The sequence below is a fragment of the Anopheles darlingi genome, chromosome 3 (genome assembly GCF_943734745.1).
Source record: "Anopheles darlingi chromosome 3, idAnoDarlMG_H_01, whole genome shotgun sequence".
NCBI classification, from domain to species: Eukaryota; Metazoa; Arthropoda; class Insecta; order Diptera; family Culicidae; genus Anopheles; species Anopheles darlingi.
In genome coordinates, this window is record NC_064875.1 from 31336492 (window position 1) to 31363438 (window position 26947).

The window sequence follows — 26947 nt, forward strand, 5'->3', positions numbered from 1 at the left end:
CGTTGCTGATTTTGGTGTTGAAGTGGTCCCAATTGGGAGAGACAGAAGGATGGAAATACATTCCTTTCACTTTCATCATTATTGATATTCGGCCAAAAAAAAAAACGCGAATTTGTTATTCGCCTTCACTTATCTGACGGCCCGTGATGACGTACATGATGATGATGATGTCATTGACCGGCAAATTCGGTGTTATGGATCGCTTTAAGTCAAACTGATCTGATGATCGTTTTCCCCTGCAAGATGGATCTCCATATTGTGCAATATATGTATGATGTGGCAATGAAATGGTTCAGCTGCAGTAGATCCCTTCGCCAAAAAACCAATACCGCCGCACGGAAACGGAAGGCTGTTGTCAAAATTGTGGTGCCGCTACATCTTCAACAAAAGCAAAACAAACAAACTCTCGCGCACCTCCGGCGCGCAAGCTCTAACAGATCATCGCCAGGCGGCTAGCAGAGAAATGTGTAAACATGACCAGCGTAAACGTAACCTACCTTTCCCGCTCTACTTGCCCTACCACACCACTTCGCGCGGGGGAACCCTGCGATCTCTGTGGACAGTAACTGGGGTCTGCTGAACCGACGTCACTGACGTGCGTTCTATAAATGGTAACAAGCGTCGTCGCGGCACGCGGTATGGTTACGCATTCCGAGCGCACACACACACACGCGCTGGGGCACACGCATTTTATCGTGCTCCGTTTATCATAAACATTTCCGTTTGCCGAGCACACGTTCAACATACCGCGATCGGTGGTTTTATGAACGATGAACTGCGGCCGCGGCCAGCTGTTCGACGGGCGCGCGCGCGCTTCTGTGTTCTGCTTTACTTTCAATCCGCTAACGCTAGAGCGTGGCAAGGGTGGCCAATGAAGGCCGTTTAGCTTAGATGTGAATCCTCGATCTTTCTATCCTTTTTGGAGTGGTAAGATTCAAAAGAGGAATCGCGAAAATGTGTTGTTAAGCTGCACGGCCACGATAGCAACTTTCTTTGCAATTCTTAAACACATATCCAAAGTCTAGACTCTATATAGACTTGTACGCCATGTATTTTGACAGATCGTTGAAACAAATTTACAAGAGACCTGGATAAGAGCAACATGGAGCTGAAAGAAAGTTACTGTCATTCTAACCATGCTTGGTCACAAAAGCAACTCTATTTCAATCTTTTCCAACAATTCTTAACGTAAAGTTGCTATCGTGGCCAAGCGGCTTTGCTCATCGTCCACTACTACATCAAATGACGATCGCCACGGTTGTGCGGTTTTTGCGGTCGAAACGTCGAGTCTCGCGTGTGTCTGGCATTCATTTGAGCGGCGCTGCACCTTGCACCCACTGTGCGTCCCATCACTTCACAGCTTCAGCATCGCCGGGGTACACGAGACCACAAAGACCGATATGCCGCCACCGCTACCGCCGCCATCACCACAACTCACTTAACGGCCGGGAGATTAATAATTTTCATATTTCTTTGCTCCTGCGCACCCTGCGCCGTGGTCACCACCGACCGACCGACCGACCGACCGACCGACCGGGCAGCACCAGCTGACAGGTTCACCCGGTCAGCCGCCCGCTAGCAATCATCATCATTAAAATAAACCGACGCGACCAGAGCACCAAATTTGTCGCCCCACGGAGCTACGGGAGACTCCGCTACAGTAGATCGGGAACGTATTTAGAGACACGAGCACGAGTTCGCCTCATGGAACATGTCCACTTCGTGGGCAGGGAGCTGGTGGGGCTGGTTGGCAATATTTATTTTAATTTTGATATTCGCGAAACGACGACGTATAGGCGGAACCGCGTTGTGCACCGGGTGGCGGCAGGTTGTTATGGGCGCATGTTAGCGAAGAGGCGAACAACGCTCGGCTCTATAGGCCCCAAAGGCTGGCGGTGCGGAAATCGTACAGCAAAACATGACCGCTAATGTGCCGATAAACTATGTCGCGATCCACTTGGGTGGTACAAAAATACATTTATATCGTAACGAGCGACGACGACGACCACTACTTGCGTTCGGTGCGTTGCGTGAGATGAAGATACATTATGGATACACACCCCGTTTGTCGTTTGTTTAAATCAATTTCAGCATTTCAAGGTCGCCAGCGAACGGCGCACTAAACGCAATTAACGTCCAGAAGATGGTCGCACTAATCTCACGCGCGACATTGTCATAACATCGTTGTCAGGTATTGCGGTATATTGATCTTGACCGCCTCTCTTTACGAGTACCCTGCGAGGGACCGCGGTTGAGTGGATGATGAAAATGTAGCCCATAAATCCGCAACTACACTGTAGTGCCCTCTTCTATCTAGTAGTACACCTTTGCAAGGGCGAGGGGGGCCATTTCAAGCGCAGCCCTTGGATCAACCGGAAACGCAACGAATGCATCGATTGCACCAAAAAAAATCCGCGTAACAAATCTAACGTACACGAGAACCAAACACCATCACACTAAACACTTTCAGCACACGACACGTTCGAGAGGGGCATGAGTTATACGAGCCGGTGGCCGGCGATGGTCGCCGGCGATCTTATAATCGACGCACACACAACACAGCCACAACCACTTGGAGGTGGCGAACGCCGGCGAGAACGAGTTTAGGATTGCGATAATTTTGGGATGCGCGTCATCATCACCTCACGGGAATCGGCGTGGCCACACCAGAGAATAGATTAATAATTCCAACGACACAGATGCAGTATGGTATTAGTTTGCAAAGATCGCGATCGTGGATGGTGGCGTGGATCACCTGCAGCACACTCGCGACCAGGGACGACCAGGGAAGGCGGGAAGGCGGGTCCGTGACCGTAGATGGCAGCGAATCTCCGAACCGGCCGCCGCGAACTTACTGACTACTAACCGTGGCGGCTTCAATGAACTGCGACACCCAGCAGCCGGCAGCAGCGTTCGTCATTGGGTAGCACACCACAGCACCAGCACGCGTCCGATAGCAATGCGCATGCGGTAGCTGCTCAGCTCAGCGTTCTGGTAAGTGTGAGCGATTAGCGTTACAGTGCGGTACCGTGCGTTAGGCCCACGGCACGGCGACGTTCGATTAGGGTTGTACGACATTTGACATTTAGTATTTTGGATGTTCGTCGAGGTTTAGATGATCGTTCGAACGACGACCAGGAAGAGGACCATTTGTTTTTGTAGAGAGTATTGTAATGACCTCAAGCCAGTGAAGCTTGTTTGATTTACAACCTTCTTCCCCAGAAAACATATATTTCTTTCCATTCGGAGCAGAACTCTCGGTTCCACGGTTGGTTCATTTTGGCATGCATTGTCCTCTACTACACCTTCCTCGCGTGATCTCACTTAGCCAAACAGTTTGCACGTAAGCGAAGGCACTTCTGATCGGGCCTCCACTCTACGGTGGCCTTCATCGGGCATTATCGCGACGATGACGACAAGCAGCACCAGTAACACCAACAACATCAACAACAACAACCACATGGCGATGATAAGAACTTGAGTAAACTGCAACCGAAAATTACTGTCGAACGCGCGGACACACGCACACATCTTGAGTTTGTGGCGAATTTAGGGAGACAATTTCGCAGCCCCGGACACCCTTGTTGCGGGGTGCGTTTGGTGTCAAACGCCAGCAGCTGCGTGATTGTCAAAGGATTCAGCCGGTTGCGCCTCCGGCTGACAACTTGGCCAATTATTGACCGCCACACAGGGTGGAAATAGAGCTTCTTATTATTCGCTTATTCTATTCGCTTGTCCACTAGTTAAGATCTACGATTTGCAATACGCAGAGGCATGTGAAGAGGTGAATGATCAACGCTCAGGAAACTGATTTGTGACCGAAGCTGCGCGTACTGCTGCTGCACCTGCTATGGCAAAAAGGAACAAATTGAATTTACTACATGGTTTTTGGTCTTCACTGCGGGTTGAGACAAGAAAACAACTTTTGCAGTTTGTTTTGCTGTTTAAGCGCTGCACCTTCGGCATCTTTGGTGCTCGCTTCCTCCCGTGATCATTGCGTTGATAATCAATTATAAGCGATGGTTGTGGTTAATCTGGTAGCCCTCTGGTCTAATCAACATAAGCGTGATGGTGCCACCAGTTACAGTACAAGGTTGTATGTTGTTGTTGCTTACTAAGCTCGTCGATGACGTTGAACCTTTTGTACCGACAAGTTGTTCCCCTGCGCTCAGGTTAACCGAACAACTAGAAATGGGGTGCCACGCATCGGAAATACTCAACCCACGGGTTCATTTTTATTTCATTTTTCGTATTAACACTTTTCCCTTTTTAACATAGTTCCTATTTCAGAGAGCGCAGTAATTTAATTCATTACCCTACACATAAAGTTCCTGTTCAACAGCATGCGTGCGTGAATCATTTGAACCGGTATGGTTGAGTTCACAATTATTCAATTTTCCCTCTGCACGATCTGAGCCAACAAAGAGGAGCACGTGGAGCATCAATAATATGCCGAACTCGGGTGGCGACGAAGGTCGTCCCCAGCTCTTGGCGCCGGCTACTGGCGTACCGTTTTAATCTAATTATTCTTTTTTTATGGCGTAACACATAAAACCCATCCCTCGCAACTTCCACTCTCGATATAGAACCCTCGTTTGCTAAACTGACTCCTGCGACTGCCTGCCTTTCTGGAGGACAAAAGAATGATTCTGGATTTTTTTGTTGTTGTAATTATGCTGAACCTCGCGGGTTAATTGATTTTGTAATTTTGCTGACACTTGCGCTTCATTTTAGGAGCGACCTGTGATGTGGGTCTAAAGCGGAAGCTCAGCGGGAGGTAAACCAAACAACAAAGGCCAATAACCAGACAAAAGGATAAAACGGGAGAAAGAAAAAATGTAGGCAAGTGAATTTAAGTTTATATTAAAAGATGCTCAATACATAATAAATACAAAACAATTCAATGAAGGATCGTTGAGATTGCGATGTAGTCTGTTATATTTGGTAAATTTGACTCTTTGTAATCCGTAGAGTAATGAGAATATAATGCTTGGAGTACTCTTTTGAAAGAGTATTCGTTCTAGTAGCTAAACCGAATTAAAGTAGTCACATTACGTTCAAGAACATTGACAAATTGAATATTCAACAATGATAAAAAAACAAACTCGAAAACCTATCCTATCAGACAAGAATCTCTTAGCTTCTCTCTTCTTGTGCGGATTTTCTGTTGCATATGAATATTTATGGTATCAAAATAGTTGCTCTTTGAAACACTCGTTTATTGTTTATCGCTCAAGCCTGCCGGATATGTTTCAACTGATCTACCTCATAAAAATCGCCAATAAAACCTCGTCTACTACAGATATATACAAGCGTCTTCACATCAATATGTTGTCAATATTTTCCAAACTAAACACGCTTAACAGTTCTACAATGAGCAGTAACAGCTCGAACGACTTAATAGTTGTATATTGTAGACTCGTAAGTGGAACAGAATGAAAACACTAATTATGCTCACAATTTTACTGTCACTTTTTCCACTTGCGGACCGATATTGCAAGATGCTTGAATATTTGTAACGCCAGATGATAACAACTCTTACTAGGAGTGATGAAAGAGCTCCATATTTGCTGCAGCTTTATTCCAAAGAAAAAGAATAATCATTCAAATGGCACTCTTCTGGAAGTGAGCATACCAATAGGCTACGCGATGTATAGACGCAATGTAGTCGAGCGAACAACTCTCATTTACTGTAGACTGGCCAATTGGCGTGATCGCTTGATAGAAGGTCCGTTTTCATTGCTTTCAACTACGCAGAGAATCGAGATACTACACGATGGAACAACGGTGTTGGTATACTGCAACCATATCGGGAACGAGACGACTTGCTTCAGCGTTTTTACGTACAGAAGGTATAAAATGCGAGTGAGACATCCCTCATACATCAAGGTGCAAGATTCCTACCGTCCAGGTAATGACAGGAAGAACCATTTTTTTTAAACGTTAGTTAATATTACATTTTTCTTTGAATCTTTGTAGCGCTCAATTTACACTATTTTGACGGCAAAACGAAATATCGTATTAAAAATAAAGAGGCCTCCCTTGATTAAATCAATAAGCAGGATAAGCAACAGTAAAAAGAGATGAGAATCGTGCTCATGATATGTGCGTTTCACTTTTGCTGTTGTTAAATAGGAATTACGACAAACATGCAGTGTTCGCATTTACCGATACTAAATGCTGGGCGATTCTCGTAGCTGAAGTGATCGTGGCTGTTCTTAGTCACTGGTAGCGCAGTTGTACGCGTTCCTGACTCACGCTCTGACTCTCAAGGATGGTGGGAGCTGTTTGGTATTTGGTTCATTGGTATGTTGGAGACTGCTCGTCCTTCAAAACTCTAGCAAGATCTCTTCAACTAATGGAAATCGAACATCTTTACTATATTCAGCGCTACAGAGATTCAAAGAAAAATGTAATGTTAAACAACGTTTAACAAAATCGTTCTTTCTCTCATTACCTGGACGGTAAAAATCTTGCACCTTGATGTATGAGGGATGTCTCACTCGATTTTTATACCTTCTGTATGCAAATACGCTAAAGCAAGACGCCTCGTTACCCATATGGTTGAAGTATACCAACACCGTTGTTCCATCGTGTAGTATCTCGATTCTCTGCGGGAAAGCAATTAAAAGAGATCTTAAGGTTCCACCTTAAGACCATGTCTGTTACAGCCTAAACTGATTACTTACACTCATCGGATTGATCGTTGTTTCTTCAACAACATTGTGGCTATCCATCGCGTAGCCGATTGGTATGCTCACTTCCACGACCGTGCCATTTGAATGATTATCCCTTTTCTTTGGAATGAAGCTGCAGCAAATATGAAGCTCCTTCATCCACTTAGTGGGAGTCGGTAGTTTGGTAATTTGTAGATTGAAACGGGGCTTAAAGTAGATCAAATTAAGACGGTATTGCCAATTGATCTGAATCGTTCCTGACCCGGAACTCATGACGATCACTGATAATTTCCTAGCAATCTTGCCGTTAAGATGATATAGATCCCATATTAACGGAATGGATTTTATCGTGATATTCTCATGGAAATCCGAATTTACATGCATCAATTCTTCAAAGCGATCATGATAGACTGATACATTATAACTGTTTTGAAGATCCTTTAAAGATTGCTGATCCGCTGAAAATTAAAGTAAAGCTTTATCATCTATTTAACGAGCCACAATTAGTTTGTTATGATCACTCACGATAAACAATTAAGTCAACTGGTACGTCGCGATCTTCTGCCTTGTTGTCCATTAAAAGCGGAATGTCGAACGATTGATTTGATGGGCTATCACGATCGAATTGTATTCGTTTTGACCTCAGAACCACTACGTCTTCCGGATGTACCATCACGATTTTCTTAAAGCTATCGGATATTACTCCTTGCATGATCGATGCATTCACCTGGATCTCCAATTCCCCTAGCTTCATTGCTTTTACTAGGAACGAGACAGATGCATCAGAATTTGCAGGAACGAATACACTTTTCGTTTCATTCATATCTGAATTAGAAAATAGGAAAAACATGAACTCAGATGCTGTCATCCTTCGATATGGGTCTCATACCTTCTGCAGGACGATCGATTAACAGCAATTGATTCTTGCTATTAAACAATGTCACGGTGGCCTCAAACACTTCTTGCATTGAACTGAAAATAGTAAAATGCAACGATATCGTCTCTCCCCGTTTGATCGAGTGTGGCAAGTGGTCCAAAATGAAGAAGATTTTAACGGTAGAGAACGTGATCGGTTTGTTGACGATACCTAAACCATATTTAGGATCTATTGAAATCCCAGTTATGAACCAAGAGGTTGTTGAATGAGGCACTGTCACTACAAGCTCGGCTCTTCCTGATGGAGGTATAGTCAGATTCTGCCACAACCACGACTCCCAAAAGTCGGTTCTGTACGGACCAGGCATACCGTAGCGAGGAGCATCTGGATAGATTCCACGTGCGCTATGCCATACATTAAAAACAGAAGGTTCACCTAAAAGGAGAGAAGAAAATTCATTATTCAATAACTGATAATTCTTCTTTATCATTTGCACATACTAGTAATTTGGATTGTATCATCAGTAACCACGGCAAATATGCCAAGATCCTATTGGAAATGGATGGTTTGTATAAACTTTCGTACAAACAAGCATCAAACATTTGACAATACACTTACTGTCAACTTATCATAGGAATACCTAGATCGGTCAAAATAATTATCAAACATTTCCCATACTTCTGCAAATACAATATCGTGATTTCCACGATATTCCACGATTTGCTGCATCAGACGTTGGTCATATGCTGCCAATGACACGTACGCTCCAGGACGTCCGCGGATGCCTAACTCAATTTCATCCCCAGGATCAACACCATCTTCGCTGATATTTTCTTCAATTTTTATCTCGAGCTGAAAATCATTTGAATGTTAGGAGCTACTCTTCTTCTGGTCTCTGTTTTTTATCATTACCGGGTTACCAAAATCGTTGATAGATAGTTCCACGTCTCCGTATATAAATGATTTTCTCACAATAGTGGCAACAAATATTTTCGATCGAGGGATAAGCTTTTCAGACATCAACAGTTTAAACGGGTATCTGTTCATTTGGTTTGGTCTGAAGAAGCCAGCACCAACAATGTTTCCTTGTGAAATTACATAGTACAGAAGAAATGTCATGTTTTCCGAACACGTGACCAATAACCAGAACATTCGGTTAAATTTGACGCTGCAACGGAAAGTCAATAATTAGTGCAATAGATTGTTCAAGTTCAATGAATTGGACTTATTTTGATGAAAGTGTACCGTGTAAGTAGCTCTACTTTGATGTATTTATCTGCATGTAAGCCATCGCTATCAACCTCCTCAATCCCCCATCCACGGATCTGGCGATCGCCGTCATACACCTGCCATTAAGTGATCGAACAGTATATGTTATTTCTACTTTTCAAGAGATTGTAAAATACTCACTTTTATGTTATTGAGATGCGTAGAATTGTTTATGGGCATTGAGAATGTAATTTCGCCCTTCCTGTTACTTGTGCAATTTTGTTGATATGTTTCATCCACACCTTCAACTTCAACAAGAAGAGTAACAAGTATTGCTGGTTCATCATTATGGTAAGTGACATTAAATTTGGCGGTGAATGACGATCCAGGGAGATATGTCAGCCTTTTATTAGCCTTTATCACTTTGTACTTGGAAGCATACACCACTATCTTCTCCTCTTTGATAGTTGTTCGATCTGAAAATACAAACATGATTCTGTGAAAAATGTCGCAATAATCATGCATCACTATTTCGTAATCATTACTTGTGTATTGCTCGGTGAAGAAACACCTGATTATCAGCGTGGTGGTGTCCTCATCAGAACGAATTTCCAGCTTTTCGCTAAAAGGCACATCTATTTGCCGTTTTCCATTCACATCCCACGTGTGGACCTTAGTCATTGTGATATCTCTGTAGTATTGCTTAACCGAGCTGATGGTGAAAGTACCCCTCACAGGTTTACCTATGTAATTTTTCACATCAATAGTTAGATTGAGCGCCTGATACTGTAGAAGTGGTACAGCCGTTGGATAGATGTTGAAATCAATCGAATCGATGTCATAATCCCTCACTTCAAATTCTTTCGAAGCCAATGGAACATCATTCACAGTTAAAGCAACTCTCACAGAGTATGTTCCCAGTACCGGTATGGTAGGTATTGCTATTTGGTTTTCAAATACTCCACTGTAAAGACTGACATTGGACCATTGTTTTATCACGTTACCATTAGGATCTTTCACGTATACGGACACTGATTTCTCATGTGAAACAACTGGCTTCCCGTCGGTATTAAGCACGATCACACGGAACCTTAGAATTTCACCTGGTGTAATGACAGGTTTGTTTAATTGAATTAAACCTCGAGTTTCTAGAAAGAAGCCATCATATTTCACCTCAACTTCTCGATAAATGTTATCGGTAGAACTAGTAGAAGGTTGTTTTCCTTCGATTATGATCTTGTAATTAGCCAATGGTAAGTAGTGTGGTGTCTGCAAAATGGAAATCACAAATTTTACATTGTCACGAATACGCCTAATAAATATTAAAACTCACTTTGAAGGTTACATTCATGTTGGTATCTGCCATAATCTTCACCGTTTGTGAGAGAGTTAGCAGAACGGAGTGATCAAAACCGTTTAACCCTTCCAGGCGTACGTTTAACAAACAGTCGTTGCTAGTTTCATCTAGGATGTTACTGATCGCGATCGTGTAATCTACATTTTCCCGAATAAACTTAGGCCCAACTATCAGAACACTGTACAAATGAAAATGCACTTTAGATCACGTGAACGAAAGTTGAAAATGTTTTACCTACGTTGCGCCGACGGTGATGCACATTAGGGCAAGACACACACTTAATTTCATCATCAACTTTATTTTTGTTTCGGAATTTTTTTGCGTTCGTTACAATTGCCACTTTCTTAAGGACTGAGCCAAATCAACTTCAAATACGGTTAGGTTTGGTCCCACAAAGAGCAGATTGAAACCCTACCAACGTTATCACTGTATGTTTGGTTGTTCTATCAGTATGGCCACTTGCCTTTCCAACGCAAAAGTAAAATCAGCGAACGCATTATGGCGTTTGCCATAACAAAGCAAAGAACAGATTGTTTTGAGGCGGGCTGATTAGGTCTCGAGCACGTAGTTAGCAACTGTTGAAGTCAGAGAGCAAATTATGTTCTGCTTGGGATGATTCATGTATCAGAAAAACCCACCGTAGCTGTTTATGACTAACTTGATGAGTACAATGTTCACTGTATAATGAAAAACTGAGCCTAGGCTCAGATCTGTGTTTCTTACTAACTGTGTTCTCTCTGCGCAGCCCAAATTCCGATAAATCGTGTCGGATCTAGATTTCAAATATTACAGTGAAACACATTTGTAATTCGTTTTTGTTAGAAAATCAATCGCAATTTCAAAATCTGTTTAATTTCACTCAATTTAATCGATTTCTCCGAAACGCATTGAGACTCGAAGCCCTCTATTCACTTTCAATTAATATCACGATCATCGTTAGTATGATGATCAATTTCTGCTACTACCCTGACCGATACTATTTGATTGCCGATTTTAGCCGATCGACGAATTATTACTAGTTGGACCTGTCCACGGTACTGAAGGATCTCAGACTCAGAATAAAGATAGAATTCCTACCTTTCTCGGTCACGGTATCGCCCTTAAGTCGTTCACAGATCTCACCTTAGCCAACATATCGTCGAGGCACACCCTATCAGATCACAGTGGAAACCATGGTCAACGGCGCCATAAAAGCTGAGTTTGGCATCCCGGAGGAGTCGGCGATCAAGGTACATCGCTTCTTTCACAGAACGGCGGCGGAAATTAGATTCCTAGCGGATATTTTAGATGTGCAGATCAACGTGGGTCATGTTGCCCTCAGCAAGGAGGAGTGGGCGACTATTTCAGTGTCGATTTACTTAGTGTCGCCTTGGAGAAGGCGTGCGGTTTAAAAATGCCCCAGGAAGGTAAGCCTCCACCAAATAAAACGCCCAGAAGAATATGAGTTGTCGGCACCAGTGTAACAAGACAAAGGAAGAGAGAATTGCGAGACTCTCTCCGTCCCAAGCAGCAATGAATGCCTTTTTGCTGTTAATTCAGCTTAGTAAGGACTAGTTCTACTTTCGAGTCGTTTGCGAGACCGAAGAAAACCCTTGGAGAGCGTACAGCCAACGATACAGTCGAGGCTGACAAGATAGCAGCGGCCACGGGCGAGGAGCTACACCTTGTGGCTCAATGTCAGATCTCGATCGAAGCGCCGAGACCGGATGGACTCCCGAACGTCGCTGCCTTTGCCTTTCCCTTTCTGCCTTTCGATCTTGTCCCGAAATGTTTCGCGCATGTTTCATGTTGGATGACGGTGTGTTCTCATTTTTCATAGAAACCCTAAGTCATTTCTAACTTGGGGATGATAATCGAGAGTTGGAGAACATCGGCTGCTGATGTTGATAGAGCGTTTTGAAATGAATCAGTTGTCTAGTAACTTTAGATGATATGTGATTGAAATGTTTAGACTTAGGTTCCATGAAATGAACGATTTCCAAAAAAAAAACCGTCCTAACTTCCATTTCTTGCAAAGGTGGATACACTGTTTTGTATTTTGTATATTTAACGGCAAATGGCTTGACTCAGCATAGGGTTAGCTTATCAACATTCAGTATACATTGTATTTATCAAGAAAGCCGTTGCAGCCGGAGTCTTTCTGATACACGAATCATTCTATATAGCACACATTTTGCATTCCTATTGGAACTAGGAAGCTAATCAGCTGCAACAATGTGTGCATTGCACTGCATTTGTTGCTTATTCGGTTTGTGGTAGTAACTATAATAATCTTTTTTATTGCACCTAGCTCACTTAGTGCAACGAGCCAACATGCACTTTAATAACGTTGGCAGCGTTTCAATCTTCTCATTGTGGGTCCAATCCTCACCGTATTCAAAGTTTATTTGGCTGAGTTCTCAAGAAAGTGACAATTGTAACGAACGCATAGAAAGTATTGCAGAAAATGAAGTTGGTGATGAAATTGAGTGTGTTACTTATCCTGGTGTGCACCTATGCAAGAGCAACGTATGTAGAACATTTTGTGTTTTGTTCACGATGTCTGAAGTGTTTTATCACCTGTACAGCATATTGATTACTGGCTCCAAAAATATTCGATCTTATCAGAACTTCACGATAGTGATCAGTAATATCCCTGGTGAAACTATTGACGACTGTTTGTTAAACGTACGCTTGGAAGGGGTAGTTCATGATCATCGCCCTGCTATGCTATATTCTATGCAAACAGTAAGGCTCATGGCAGATACAAACAAGATAGTGAACTTCTATGTGAGTTTTAATATGTCCCAAACGTATTCTTGAGAATTTATACTTTGATGATTTGCGTTTTGCAGATACCACGCGTAAATCATGGAAATTTCAGGATCATAATCGAAGGCAAACAACCTTCTACTATTTCTACCGATAACATTTATAGGAAAGTTAAGCTTAACTATACTGATTACTATCAAAAACCTTCAAGTTTAATTCAATTGAACAAGCCTGTCATCACACCAGGCGAAATTCTAAAGTTTCGAGTGATCGTAGTCGAAGCTGATCTAAAGCCTGCTTCGTCATATAAAACACCAATATCCGTATACATATTCGATCCGATGTATAAAATGATTCGAAAATGGTCCCATGTCGGTCTATACAACGGAATATTTGAAGACGAAATAGCGATACCTTCAATACCGGTACTGGGAACATACCAAGTCGAAGTAACGGTGAAAGGTAACTCTGTTTGGAAAACTTTCGAAGTGAGGAATTATGACATCGATTCGATTGATTTAAATATCTATCCGGCGGTTGTACCACTTCTACAGCATCAGGCGCTCAATCTAACTATTGATGTTAAAAATTGTTTTGGTAAACCTATCAGGGGTATCTTCACCATCTCTTCCGTTGAAACAGGTAACGGAACAAAACTAGTAAAAAAACCCCACTCGTGGGATGTGAATGGAATACGACAAATCTATCTACCTTTTGAAGAAGAGTCTGACTTTTTTGGTCAGATAGATGTGTCAATGAAAGTCAACTTTACCGACCAATACACAAGTAATGGATACGATATTAATAAACATTTACTATCATTTGAACACTGACTGATCTCTTTGACGTAATGTTTTCAGATCGAACTATTAGTAAAAAGAAACAAATAAACTTGTACCATTCCTTGTACAAAGTGAAGATACATAATAAAGTACTAACGCAACATCCGGGGTCGCCATTCGTCACTAAATTAAAAGTGACCTATTGGAATGATGAACCAGCAAAAAACGTTACCCTGCTTGTTGTAGCTTATGGAGCAAATATAACAAATCCGCAAAATTGCACAAGTAATATGTACGGTGTTATAACATTTTCGATGCACACAAATGAATCAACGGAACTCAAGTTGTTACAGGTGAGTCTTTTAGCAAAATCATGAAAAGTAGAAATGATATTAACTGTGGGATCTCCTTACAATAGGTTTATGATGGTAATAAATGGATCCTGAATGAATCGATTGAGATCGTTGATAGTGCTAATTTACTTGAAGATAAGTACATCAAAGTGGAACTAGTAACCCGGTACTAATGAAAGAGTTCAATCAATGAATTGATCGGGAACATGCTAATTACTTTCTTGTCATTGCAGGGTGAAATTTAACCGAATGTTTAGGATATTAGTCACGTGCTCAGATAACATGACATTTCTTCTGTACTATGTAATTTCACAAGGAAACATGGTTGAGTTTGGTTCTTTTAGACCAAACCAAACGAACAGATACACATTTCAAGTGTTGATGTCTGATAAGCTTATTCCTCGATCGACAATCATAGTCTTCACAATTGTGCGTCAATTTTTGGTATATGACAACGTGGAACTATCTATCAACGACTTTGGTAATCCGGTAAAGACAGCTAGAAGACACAAGAACAAAGATAGCAAACCATTCAATGAATCATTTTTATGTTTTCAAATGATATTGCAGCTCGAGATAAAAATCGAGGAAAACATCAGCGAAGATGGTGTTGATCCCGGGGATGAAATTGAGTTAGGCATCCGCGGTCGTCCAGGAGCGTTCGTGGCATTGGCAGCGTATGACCAACGTTTGATGCAGCACAGTGGGGATCATGATATCTTTTTTGCAGAAGTATGGGAAATGTTTTATAAGCTTTATCCTTCATTTCATTACGTACATGAAATAAAGCCGGTAAGTATAATTAAATTGTCTGACCTAATTTTCCACAAGATTCTACAATTTGCCCAACAATACTGTTCTCAAAGGTCCTTGGAAGATTTGTAATCGTTACTGATACACAATCACAGTTCCAGGCAAGTCCAAGCGATAGAGAACTAACAAATAACTAAAGAATTTAATAATGATCATGCATTTTAGTTTATTTTGACTATGAGCCACGCGGAATCTATCCAGATGCTCCTCGTTTCGGTATGCCTGGACCCTACAGAACCGACTTTTGGGAGTCGTGGTTGTGGCAGAATCTCACTATACCTCCATCAGGAAGGGCCGAGCTTGTAGTGACAGTGCCTCATTCAACAACCTCTTGGTATATTATTGGGATTTCAATTGATCCTAAATATGGTTTGGGTGTTGTGAAGAAACCGATCACATTTTCGACTGTTAAAATCCTCTACATTTTGGACCATTTGCCACATTCGATCAAACGGGGCGAGACGGTTTCCCTGCATTTTACTCTTTTCAGCTCAATGCAAGAAGTGTTTGAGGCCACCGTGACATTGTTTAATGCAAAGAATGAAATTGAGTTTATCGATCGTCCTGCAGAAGGTATGTGAGCCGCGCGTTTTATTCGTTTTCAACATCTGACATCTGAATTTTTTTTTTCAATTTCTAATGCAGATGCGTATGAAACGAAAAGTGTATTGGTTCCTCCAAATTCTGATGCACCTGTCTCGTTCCTAGTAAAAGCAATGAAACTAGGAGAGTTGGAAATCAGGGTGAATGCATCGATCATGCAAGGAGTAATCTCCGATAGCTTCAAGAAAATCGTGATGGTACATCCGGAAGACGTAGTGATTCTGAGGTCAAAACGAATACGATTCAATCGTGATAACCTTTCAGATCAATTCTACATTCCGCTTTTAATAGACAACAAGGTAGCAGAGGACGACATACCAGTTGAGTTAATTGTTTATCGTGAGTGTTCATAGCATGCTTCTTGTGTTCGGCTAGTTAAAGATTTATTTTAATTTTCAGCTGATCGGCAATCTTTAAAGGATCTTAAAATCGTTTATCATGTATTACTTCATTATGATCGCGATGAAGAACTGATGCATGTAAATTCGAATTTCAATGAGAATATCACGATAACATCCATTCCAGTAATATGGGATCCATTTAATCTTAACGGCATAATTCCTCAGAAATTTTCAGTGACCGTTACGAGTACAGGGTTAGGAGCGATTCAGATCAACTGGCAATACCGTTTAAATTTGATCTACTTTGAACCCCGTTTCAACCTACAAATTACCAAACTATCGACTTCCTCTCAGTGGATGAAGGAGCTGCATATTTGCTGCAGCTTCATTCCGGAAGATAGAGACGATCATTCAAATGGAGCAATTATAGAAGTGAGTATCCCAATCGGCTTCGTGATGGAAAACTACACTGTAGATGAGAAACCAACTATCAATCCCATCGGTGTAAGTATTCACTGCAGGCTGTAACTGACGTGAGCATCCTCCTTAAGGACCCTTTCCTTTGTTTTCAACTACGCAGAAAATTGACGTACTACATGATGGAACAACGGTGATCGTACACTACAACTATGTTGGTAAAGAGACGACTTGCTTTAGCGTATTTGCATACAGAAGGTATAAAAATCGTGTGAGGCACCCTTCTTATATCAAGGTGCAGGATTCTCACCGCCCAGGTAATGACAAAAGAGCCGTTTTGTTAAACGTTGATTAATATTACATTTTTCTTTGAATCTTTGTAGAGCTGAATGCAGTGAAGAAGTTCGATTTCCATTAGTTGAAGATGAAACTTGTTTACGTCTCCAGTACATACGATGGCCGCTGATAAAATACATGCAAATACATTTATTTAATATTAAATCATGATCTGCGGTGGTTCTTTCTATTAGTAAAAGAATATGTGATTTTGATTTTAGCTGAATGTGTGATTTAAGCTGAAGACATAAACACATTTACCATACATCACATAGCTGTAACCACCGGTTTATGTAGTTAGATATCCCAAGCGCTTAACAACTCAGCTTTTTATGACTCAGACCAGCCACGATAGTCGCGTTAATCAGCTCAATATTTGCTGCACGAAGAACGGCAGTGAAACGCTGCTGTACAATCACAAACATATGCACTGTTTTTGACGAAAGCCACTATCGTGGTAAATGTTATGATATTGGGGTCATTTCGATTTTGTTGCTAAGTAAATGTAGAAAAGTTGTTGTGAATCATCTTCCGAGATGATATTACAAATATCTGCATCTTGAGAGAGTTGTCTGCCGGTATAAAAAGCGACGGTAACTGTATAATTATTATAATTCGTGCATGTTGTCTTTGCTACATCATTTGCGAATCTGTTTTATTTAAAGCAATCAACGGGTGTTGTTTTGGCAACATACTAATATCTACACTTCCTACTGATATACTTTCTGGATATGGATACACAGCCCCATATCGTAATCTTAAGGATACACGATTCAGTGCTGTGTATCATACTGTTATTGGTCTCAAAACGATTAAATCTTCAGGAACGCTTAGCACCAGTGGCCCGTCCGAAAGAAGAGGAAAAGGAGAGGATAACAATTCACCCTCATGGATACGCAAAGTGCGATCTGCCAGGCAACAAGGAGAAATGAGGAAACGTGAATCGGATGAGGTTGCTTTCTTTTCGTTGGGGAATTGTTTGATTGAGTTTTTGAGGCTGTGCCTCCTCGTTTTGAACTATATCGAACGGATACACCTTGTATGTGCTCAGATGAACCTTTATTGGTCGTGTAACTACAGTTTTAAATGCCACGAAAACGAAAAAAACAGCCAAATCAAACAAAATCAAAATTCAATCGTGGAGCTTCGGCCGTTGTGACTATAGAGGGCGCTAAATGGCGCCATCTAGTAATTAAAATGAGAAGCTTATGGTTTGCTTGAAACATTTTCGGTATAAATGATTTGCTTTTGTTTAAATTTCTTAATTTTAAATTTACGTCGTGGCTTCGTGTTTGGTCAACGGCTGAAGTCCGATATCATCGGGTTCCGGGCTATTGATGAAAGGCTATGCCCGCTCAAAATACATGCATAAAAAGCTGTGCCGAAAACATTCTAGGACGCCGTCGTGGCAGCACCAGATCTGGCTGCTTCGACGAGGAATGTAGACTAGTGACGGAACGCAAAAACTGTGCGTACCAAGAGGCGCAACAGCGGCATAAGACGCGGGCATGCAAAGGGAAATATGAACGGCTTAGAAAAGAGGAGAAGAAGCTCCACCGGATTAAGAAGCGCATGTAAAACCGAATCCTGGAGTTGGAGGAAAACAGAGTACGTTACGGCCCCACGAGACAATTTTACCAAGCGATAGCAGGGTACCGTTTGCTGATTTGTTGGCGAAATTATGATAGTCGGGCGCTGGTTTAGCATGGAACGAAATAACCGTACGGTTAAGGATTGACCGAGGATAATTATGATGCCTGTAAATGATGATGTAAATTATTTTTAACGATAGTCCAAATAATGATCCGAGCCTATTTGATAGTATGTTGTAGCTTATTTATTTAGTGGTATTTTGTTTTTTAATATCGAATAACACCTTCAAAAGTTATCGCTCATGGAAAACGAAAAGAATTTGCACATTAGACTACTACCGATCAAACTACTACAGTCTAACGTCACTGGAGAACTCTCACGTTGAATCGGGCAAAATACAAAAGCGAACTGAGTCAAACAGTTCTCAACAATGTTGGGACCTCTTAGCATGATTCGGCCAATGATGATGATGCTTTGATTCATGATTTTTTTTACAAACATCCGATAACAAAATTGACTGTGTCAATCGTAAAGGGATTGTTCTAGTTTTTTTGCTCAGTTAATTTTAACCTTAAGATTACGACATGGTAAAGGTGAGGTGTAACTGTGAAGTAAAATCAAATGGTTTCTTCACTGGGGCAACATTAAATCAATTTTTTGCCAAACTGATTGTCTAAAGAAAATTATTTTGTCGTTTATTCGGTTATTCAAAGGTCTTGTTAGAAAGCTGCCGTCAATATTTCAATTTTATAAGGAATAATTTTATAGGAAAAATGTGCAATTGACTGAATGGTCTGTTTTTTTTGTTCCAGTTGTTATTGAGAAATAAACTATTTCCCGTGGCCAGATTCTAATTGAAACAGGCTTTACTATCCATTCCATCGCTGGCATAGCTGTAAAGCAAACAGAAAATCACGCCCCTGATATTGGATTAACTGAATTCATTAGACTTAAATGAACGATCGTACGGTCCATATTAATTAGAATTGCACTTTCAATATAATTCTCTAGGTTGGAAAAGAGCAGTGCTGAAATCGAGGTGCTTTACCGTTTGCCAAATAACGGCATATACCGGAGCGCCCTAACCCTAAGCATTGTAACCCTAAAAGAAACGCCAAACTGCCCAATGATGAACGAGATTGTGGCATTCAACGAACTTTTAAACATGATTAATGAACTCGTCACACGAAACAATGAAATCGGAGAACGGCTCAAACTGTTTTTTAAACATCCTCGCGTTGTTGTCGCAAACCCTTCCGTGCGTCAACAGTCTACATTATCATTCATTAGTTGCCATTTAGACAAACATGAAGCTGGGAAAATCGAGAATTCAGCAAACGCACCACATCTCTCATCGGTCCACAAGTTCTGGGGAACCCTTTTCCCCGTTTTCCCTAAGCAACCGGCACACCCTAACTAACTGGCGGTTGTCTCCTTGCCCTGGCCAGAGTCGTCCCACAAACCGCGCTTCACCAGAATGCGAAAGTGCGTCTTCACACTCCGATCGCACGCACGTATGTGTGTGTGTGGAACGATAAATAGTTGATTAATGACTGCGCTGTTCCACGAAGCTCTACCCTCCCCTACCCCACCGGATGCACCGGAAAGGACTCTCTCGCTCTGGTTTGAGTGTCCGGGAGGGATTAGCTTTTCTATTCTAGTTACTGCTTGTATTGGCGTTAGCGTTGTTTGTGTGTTGTGTGCCATTTGTTTGGGCGATTGTCACGCTAATTTCTTCTCAATCTGCCAGGAGGAGTCTGCAACGCTCCTGCGTTGCTCCTGCGGAATAAAATTTATGTTGACACCAACCAGGACCAGGACTGCAGAATGGACTGGTCCTTTTCTGGCGCCAGGGGGAGAGTAAGTGTTCCGTTCCGCGCGAGCGCGAGGAAAATCTCTGGATTGTGAAGAAAGGTCGTTACCGCGCCGTGGCGCATTATGTTAGTAGCGGCCATTACGAGTGTCATTAGGGGGGGACATCATGAATACGCTTGCTTGATTTATCGCTCGCTCGCAAAATGGCCGATATAGTGCGTATCGAAAACTGTACTGCGTCTAGTGAGGTTATGTGACCGGGTGCGTGTGCGCGCGTGTGTCCGTGTCCGTTTAGCTGCCATTTTTGTGAATTTTTCTGGTGTGAAATCATCACCCTGGAAACGACCGTTGAACCGTCAGATTGAGTCAATGGTGTCGCTTGCTTCGATTCCAACCGGAAGGTTCTTCAACCCATCATTCCATGGTGGTTGCAGTTGGTGTTCGTGATCGAGTGTAATTAGTGCATCAGTCAGCTTTGACATAATTCCGCACACGAAACACACACCTCCTTTTGGCAGCCGGGATTAATGACATCCTCGTGGGTATAAACACCCCTTTTAGCTGTGCACATCAGAGCCACACCAGAGAGCCGCGGATGCGACTTTCTCGCCTGCAAAGCAAATAATAAAATCACAAATTTCAAATAAAAAAGAAATCCTCCAGACCGGGGTCCAGAGAATACCGAAACACACACACACACACACACGCACACACACACACACACAAAGGACTCATGTTACTTCGATCGTTCCGCAGGAAGATGGTTAGGTCATCCGAGAGCTTTTTTTTTTCTTCTGTACGATGTTAAGTGTTATTGTTATCATTATTCTTGTTATTAAAGTTTCATCGCGTGAGCATTTCACGATATCATCTCGTCTTCTCCATTGACCTGTCTCTGCTGCTGTCCGTCCATCGTCGTCCGTTGTCCGTGTTGTATCACGCCACAAACCATCTCTTCCTCTCAAACACACACACACGCACACGCTAACACGCGGTGTCATCCATTTTTGTTTGGTAAATAATTTATCTTCATTTTTACCATTTTGAGCGTGCGTTTCTTCTGTTGTTGTTGTTGCTGCTCCCGCACCCAAAGGCAGCAGCTTGTTATTGTGTCAAGCAACCAGGGCTCATTATAAGCAAATTTGACATGTGAAAACGTGTGTCATTGACACGTTATCCCCGGGAACGGGGTACGAGTACGAGCCACGGTGTGTGCGATCTCGAGTTTTTGCGATAATCGCGCCTATCGAGTGAGATGATCGACGGCCTCGTGGCGTGTTTCGGAATGATGTTCAGTTTCTGGACGACTGCTGCTACTGCTGCCCGTTCTGCGACCCCAATTTTCGCGGATCCGAATGTACGCACCTACGCCGCAGATTCTAGACCGCAAATACACCATAAAGTGATTGCTTAAAATTCGTATTCACCAACCGGATCCGGTACTAAAAACCATATAACCCAAGTTCCCACGCTTACCGCGTCAATTGACGGAATAAGAGGGTTTGGTGATCGACGGTGATGGGGATCGTGCTCGGGGATCGTGGGCTCTGGTGGCGACCGGTGGCCGGTTGTTGGTTGGAAACTGTAACGTTTTAATTTAAATTATCGCTTTCCGAGCCGTGATTCATCGTACAGTCGGGTGGACCGCAGGGTAAACACAACAGGTTAGTCGTCGTGGTCGTGTATGTGTCAGCGGATCTCCGGGGTCCCCCCGGGCGGTATCTCCCGGGGTATCTTATCGCCCTTAATGTAAGGCGCAACGAGTACTGAACGGCTGAACGACGTTCTCCTTCCGTCGAGCTCGACTGTGCTCGAAGCGCAATGTTCCACCTTATGCCCGAAGATTGTTGCTCAGTTCATGTAATCACCATGGAGTCGGTATTAATGATCAACGGCGACTAGATCTTAAGTGTATTAGTCCGAATGTTACTAACTTGCGAATCGATGCTTTAGACATCGCCTACTAGTATTTCAACATTCGTTTTTTTGCGATTTTCAACAGGATCTTCATAAGAAGCATGAGAGAACTCGTAGTACAATTTGAGTTCAAAAAAGCCATAGAAGTGTGCAATACTTTTCCCCACCTAAAGCCTAAAGTAAATGGGATTAATGATCCACTACCATCAGCAGTACTGGCAGAGCAGTACTGGGAGCGGCAGCATCCAGTGGCAGCAGTGGCCAGGGAGGGAGTGCAAATTGAATAAAAACGTTCATACACCCAGTGACGCTTTCATGGCACGTCCAGGGCCCATCAGTACGGTGAGCATATCTCGAGGGCATACCGGACGCATTCCGCCTGCACACTTTACTACACCTGAGCCCAACCCTGAACACCGCCTTCGTCGTCATCGCCTTAGCCGTCGTCGTCGTCGTCGTCGGCCAAGGCAACAAATGGAGCGAGTTTATGGTTCCCGTGAATTCATTAATCCCTGGAATCGCCTGGGAAGCACACCCCACAGGGGAGGGATGGAACGAGCGCCCCAAAACGAACCGTTGTTGTTGTTGGAGGAGGGAGAACGAGAAACGCGTCGTCCCGAAACACTATGCCATCCGCTCGGCGCATAAGGTGCGCACCTCTCGGGCGGCACAGGAGGAGGTTTGTCGTCGGAGAGGCCAAGGAGCAACCGGCTCGCTAAGTGGATGAGTTTTGATTGTGCAATTAAGATAGACCGCCATCCGAGCACCATAGGGGTTGACATACGAGTGTCTCTACGTGGCCGCCGAAGACTCTAAATGCGAACCAGAAACGCGCGACCCCTTGGTAACGTCGGCAAGTCTTCCAGTGCCGTTGCATCGAATTCTTGGAGTTTCCAAACTGGAGCACAAGGTACATAATTCGGTTAAGATTAGGCCGGCCAAGGTGTCTGCCGTTTCGAGCTTTGACAATTACTTGACGTTGTTCGATGCACCAACATCCCCTATACCGGGAGTATTGGTATTCGCCTTACGTCCCGGGCGCTTAATAAGAATTGAATATTTGATGTCAATTATTGACGTAAGGTAATTGTAAAGCGTGTAGCATAAGCATAATGCGCTATGATTGATGGAGTCCCGCGCGGAAATCCGCGTGTGAACATTGCAGACGATGTGCCGAAGAAAAACGGGATTTCAACGGAGACGCGCATTTTTCCTTTTACGCTTTACGGCTCGCTAGGGAAATGCCAGACGCCCAGGCCTGGTGCATAACGGGCGCGCACATTTTTTTTCAAGGACTTGACACATATTTCACGGTGAACCTGCACCGCATGCCAAAGCGATGATCAATGCATCTTTCTTTGGGGCAGCTTTTGCTGTCCTCGGTAGGAACGGTTGGAGGTGCAGTTGGAGATGGATTTTAAAATGTGGTCTCTATCGCGTCTTATTCAAAATTTAATTGCATGACAGACAGAATGTATTGTAATTTGGTTGTAGCGTATTTCAGCATTCGTAGCTGTATGCAAACAATGGTTTCAACACTAAAATTGATGCACTTTATTTAGTTTTAGATAGGCAGAGAATGGAAATGTAGTTTTTCACTTGTATGAACTATATTCAGAATACTAAAGCTAGTGAAAATAATTGTACTTCTGTAAAATAGTGCCAACAATTTCTTTTTTTTTTGTTAGTCTGCTTTGCATCGCAGAATTTGCATTTAATTCATTATTAGGAATTGAAAAGCCATTCCTTCGACTAACAACAATCTCTGCGAATAAAACATCCTGTATAAGCCAGTATTCTTTGTCTTATAGATGTTATTAAGTAATATCACAAATAGCTGCACATTTTTAACTTAAATACGGTTTTTAAAAAATGTAGAACGAAAGTTAATCGATGATTCACATTTAATTTTATTCTATGATCTTTTCCTTCTGGTACTATCAGAGTTCGCCGGTCGTAGATCTTTTGGTACAGGACAACAATGACAAAGAGTTCTGCAAATATCGATACAAATGCCTGTCTTATGTGCATGGTCGGTGTTATACGGGCGTTGCCTAAACTTCTCAGTCTCAGAAAATTAAAGTAAAAACTTCTCAGTCTCAGAAAATTTTTGGCGAAGGTACAAAGAGCGATCGCGCGATGTCCTGCTACAATATGAAATCTTTGTCATTAAGAAATTCTTACCTTTTTAATCGATTTCGTTAAATTCAATCTGCTTTTAACAGAAGGTATTCCTATCGAATGGTTTCTTGAAAGGGACTCAAAATACAACATACTAACAATATTTAGTTAAACGCTCTGTTATTTGGCAACTTCACTTGGACGACTTGAACATTGCGTACGGTTTGGGTTGAAAATCTTCAGTCCGAAATTAGCATAAACTGTCTTTTAATGATTCTTTATCATAATCATTTATTTTTTTTAGAACATTTGAGCCGGTTTTTTTTTCTCTAAAAATAATAATGTAAAATGTGTTGAAAGTGACGTCCCACACAATTATAATCGAAATTGCGTGTACTTTTTCTCTAAATCAAACTAAAAATATATCACTTTATGTCAGCATTTTACCAAATCTATATATATAAAAATGAATGTGTCTGTCCGGATGTCCGGTATAGACTCCGAAACTACTGGACCGATTGACTCCAAATTTGGTATGTGGGGGTTTTTGGGGCCGGTGAGTGCTATAGGCATGGTTAGAAACCCCCCGCTACCTTCCTTCATGCCCTTCTCTAACACTTGATTGTTAAAAACATTCATTACTCCGCGAGTTATAAACCGAATACCATTAAAACTTGCACAATTGTTGATGGTCATCTGAGAAACTATGGAACAAAATTTGGTGTACATCGGATGAGGGGAAAGGGGAGCTTCCATACAACCCCAATCCTCAAAATACGTCCTAGGGCAATATGGGTATCGTTTCCTAGGTTTTGATGGTCTCTAAATCGATTGGATTCACTTAATACTCTTTTACTTGCTTCTTTCTCCTATCCACCATCACCACCCTCCATTCCGTACATCTTGCAGAGCAGGGGGAGGGGTGGGAAAGTTAGATAGTTGCGTTTAATTCATGAATAATAATTTTAAAAATGAGACCAATACATGAGAGAGAGAGAGAGAGAGAGAGCGAGAGAGAGAGAGAGAGAGAGAGAGAGAGAGAGAGAGAGAAAGAGAGAGAGAGAGAGAGGGAGCCCGGCTAGGGTGGAATGATAACCATGGGACCGGCAATGCTGCAAATCGTTACCATTTTTTATTGGTATGTCTATTGTTGGTTTAAATTTTCTTAACAATTTCTTAAGTTTGGTTAAGTCATGAGTTAATTAAGAAGTTGCTTTAATTTTCACAAATCAATTTACATGAAACAATAACAAAAACTTATTCAGTTGTGAAATATTTGAATTGATCAAGAATTATATTAATTTTCGACTATTGATTTACGTGCCTCTTATCATTGACAATTTTCAACGTATCGGATTATGAATGGTAAACGATCGGAATTGCATGCACAAACATATAAAGCAGCAGTAACCGAATAGTAATAGAAAGCAATACCAACATATCCTATCTATCAAGAACAACTTGCGATTGGAATATCACCGAGAATGCCCGAGAGAAAAGAAAGACCCTCGATCTGATCTATCGACGTTTGAGTTAATTTGAAGTGCGGTGCTTTTAGTTATGATCTACCATGTGACTATTTAAATCATCGTAAGCTGAATACCGGGGAAAAATGGATCAAGTGTGTCGTATTGTAATGCCGTTAAATACACAGCATTTGAACTTAACGAGCTATGTGCAAGCCGAATACTAAAGTCAAACTTTTTTTTAAAATACTTGGGAAAATATAATTCGTTGTTCCAAATGACGTCATTTAGCCCGAAAGGCAAAGCCTTAAAACTCAAACATCATGTTAACTTTCCAGCTCATATTTACAAGCACGTCGCATCTCTATTTCCAACATCACTAACGGACCTAGCTATTGATTTGGTTCATTTATAAATCGAATACTACCAAATTATGGAATAGATAAAATTATATCTACTAAAATTTTAAAGTTCCTGTTTACGATAAACCCACGACCGATCAAAGACAGTACGAAGTCTGTCGGGGCAGCTAGTAGACAATAATTTATTATTTCTAAAAAAACTTAATAATTTATTAATTCCATAATATGGATTTATGAATTCATCTAAGCAGAAGAATTAAAATGAACGATGTTCTACACTGTTTCACGGTTTTCAAGAAATGACGAGTTTCAATGCATCATCTTAATGTTCAGGCAACTTTGAAGATCCTAATCCGTATCCATTTTTCTCTGATCGCTTCAAGCACATCAAGAGACCATTCGCATCTTCCATCTATAATTGACTGATCTCGAATCGTCTCGAATTCCGGCAGCTCCCTATTTAAAATGGTTAAACAACTTGTGCATTGGTCTAGGTCAGGAGCATTCTTGTCGCTCCGAGTCTTCCAAAATCCTTGGATTCTCTCTACAATTCCATCGTTTACACTATTGATCAATCACCGTATAGCATAGGAATAGAGAACCAAAAAGCCAACTGGATCAGGGCAAAAGCGGAGGAGTTTAGTATCCGTCGCTCTTTTAACAAGAGACTTCAGGCGCTCATACTCTAACTCCTTCGCATCGCGTCTCGCAGCAGCAGCACCAGCAGCATCAGAACCACTCCTCCAGTTGGTCCGTTTTCCCCAGCAGCCCCGTGTTCTTCTTCGCTATCCTCATCGTTATCTGATACACGCCGAGAGTTGTGTTATGCCGCCGGCCGGCCGGGCGGGTAGGAGTGCGGTGGCCAGTGTGTTGTTAAAACGCGAAATGGTAGCAATCAAATTTATTAAACTAGATTTTCGCTAATGAAACATTTCAGCGTCGTAATAATTTTCAATTAAAATATCACCTATCCTCCCCCGGCTTTGGTGTTCACCCTCTCTCGAAGGGTTTCCACCTCACCAGCCTTGTGGTGGCTCAGTTCGTGGAGTATCCCGGACGATGAACAGCATCCCACGGCCTTCCTCAGCTTTAGCTAGGAATAGTGGGATACTGCGGTGCTGTAGTGCTGCGGTGACGGTGGACACCATTCCCCACTC

General features: G+C 42.1%; 4 protein-coding genes across 6 annotated transcripts in view; 2 read left to right on the forward strand and 2 right to left on the reverse strand.

The window, feature by feature from the left end:
• The window catches only part of LOC125956919 (adenylate cyclase type 2), a 30063-nt gene extending 27144 nt beyond the window's left edge, over positions 1-2919 (reverse strand). For all 3 annotated transcript variants that reach the window (XM_049689200.1, XM_049689201.1, XM_049689199.1), the window contains exon 1: positions 2756-2919. The gene's annotated coding sequence lies outside the window, so the exon portion shown is untranslated. The remainder of the gene's footprint in view (positions 1-2755) is intronic.
• A 3436-nt stretch (positions 2920-6355) lies between these two features.
• On the reverse strand, positions 6356-9922 carry LOC125955437 (uncharacterized). The gene is made up of 10 exons (XM_049686572.1): positions 9309-9922; positions 9066-9239; positions 8467-8639; positions 8173-8406; positions 8055-8103; positions 7567-7989; positions 7203-7502; positions 6690-7135; positions 6458-6611; positions 6356-6390 (listed from the first exon to the last, which is right to left on the reverse strand). Exons 1-10 carry the CDS (start codon positions 9442-9444, stop codon positions 6356-6358), a joined length of 2124 nt encoding a protein of 707 aa, XP_049542529.1. The 5' UTR covers positions 9445-9922.
• Positions 9923-12529: 2607 nt separating this feature from the next.
• LOC125955438 (CD109 antigen-like) lies at positions 12530-14179 on the forward strand. Its single transcript, XM_049686573.1, has 5 exons — positions 12530-12628; positions 12688-12889; positions 12955-13657; positions 13732-14006; positions 14072-14179. The coding sequence occupies exons 1-5, from the start codon at positions 12567-12569 to the stop codon at positions 14177-14179; spliced, it is 1350 nt and encodes a 449-aa protein (XP_049542530.1). The 5' UTR covers positions 12530-12566.
• LOC125957564 (uncharacterized) lies at positions 13916-16674 on the forward strand. Its single transcript, XM_049690353.1, has 8 exons — positions 13916-14006; positions 14072-14172; positions 14240-14495; positions 14577-15392; positions 15465-15761; positions 15822-16267; positions 16344-16497; positions 16564-16674. The coding sequence occupies exons 4-8, from the start codon at positions 15038-15040 to the stop codon at positions 16596-16598; spliced, it is 1287 nt and encodes a 428-aa protein (XP_049546310.1). The 5' UTR covers positions 13916-14006; positions 14072-14172; positions 14240-14495; positions 14577-15037; the 3' UTR covers positions 16599-16674.
• Positions 16675-26947: the final 10273 nt, after the last annotated feature.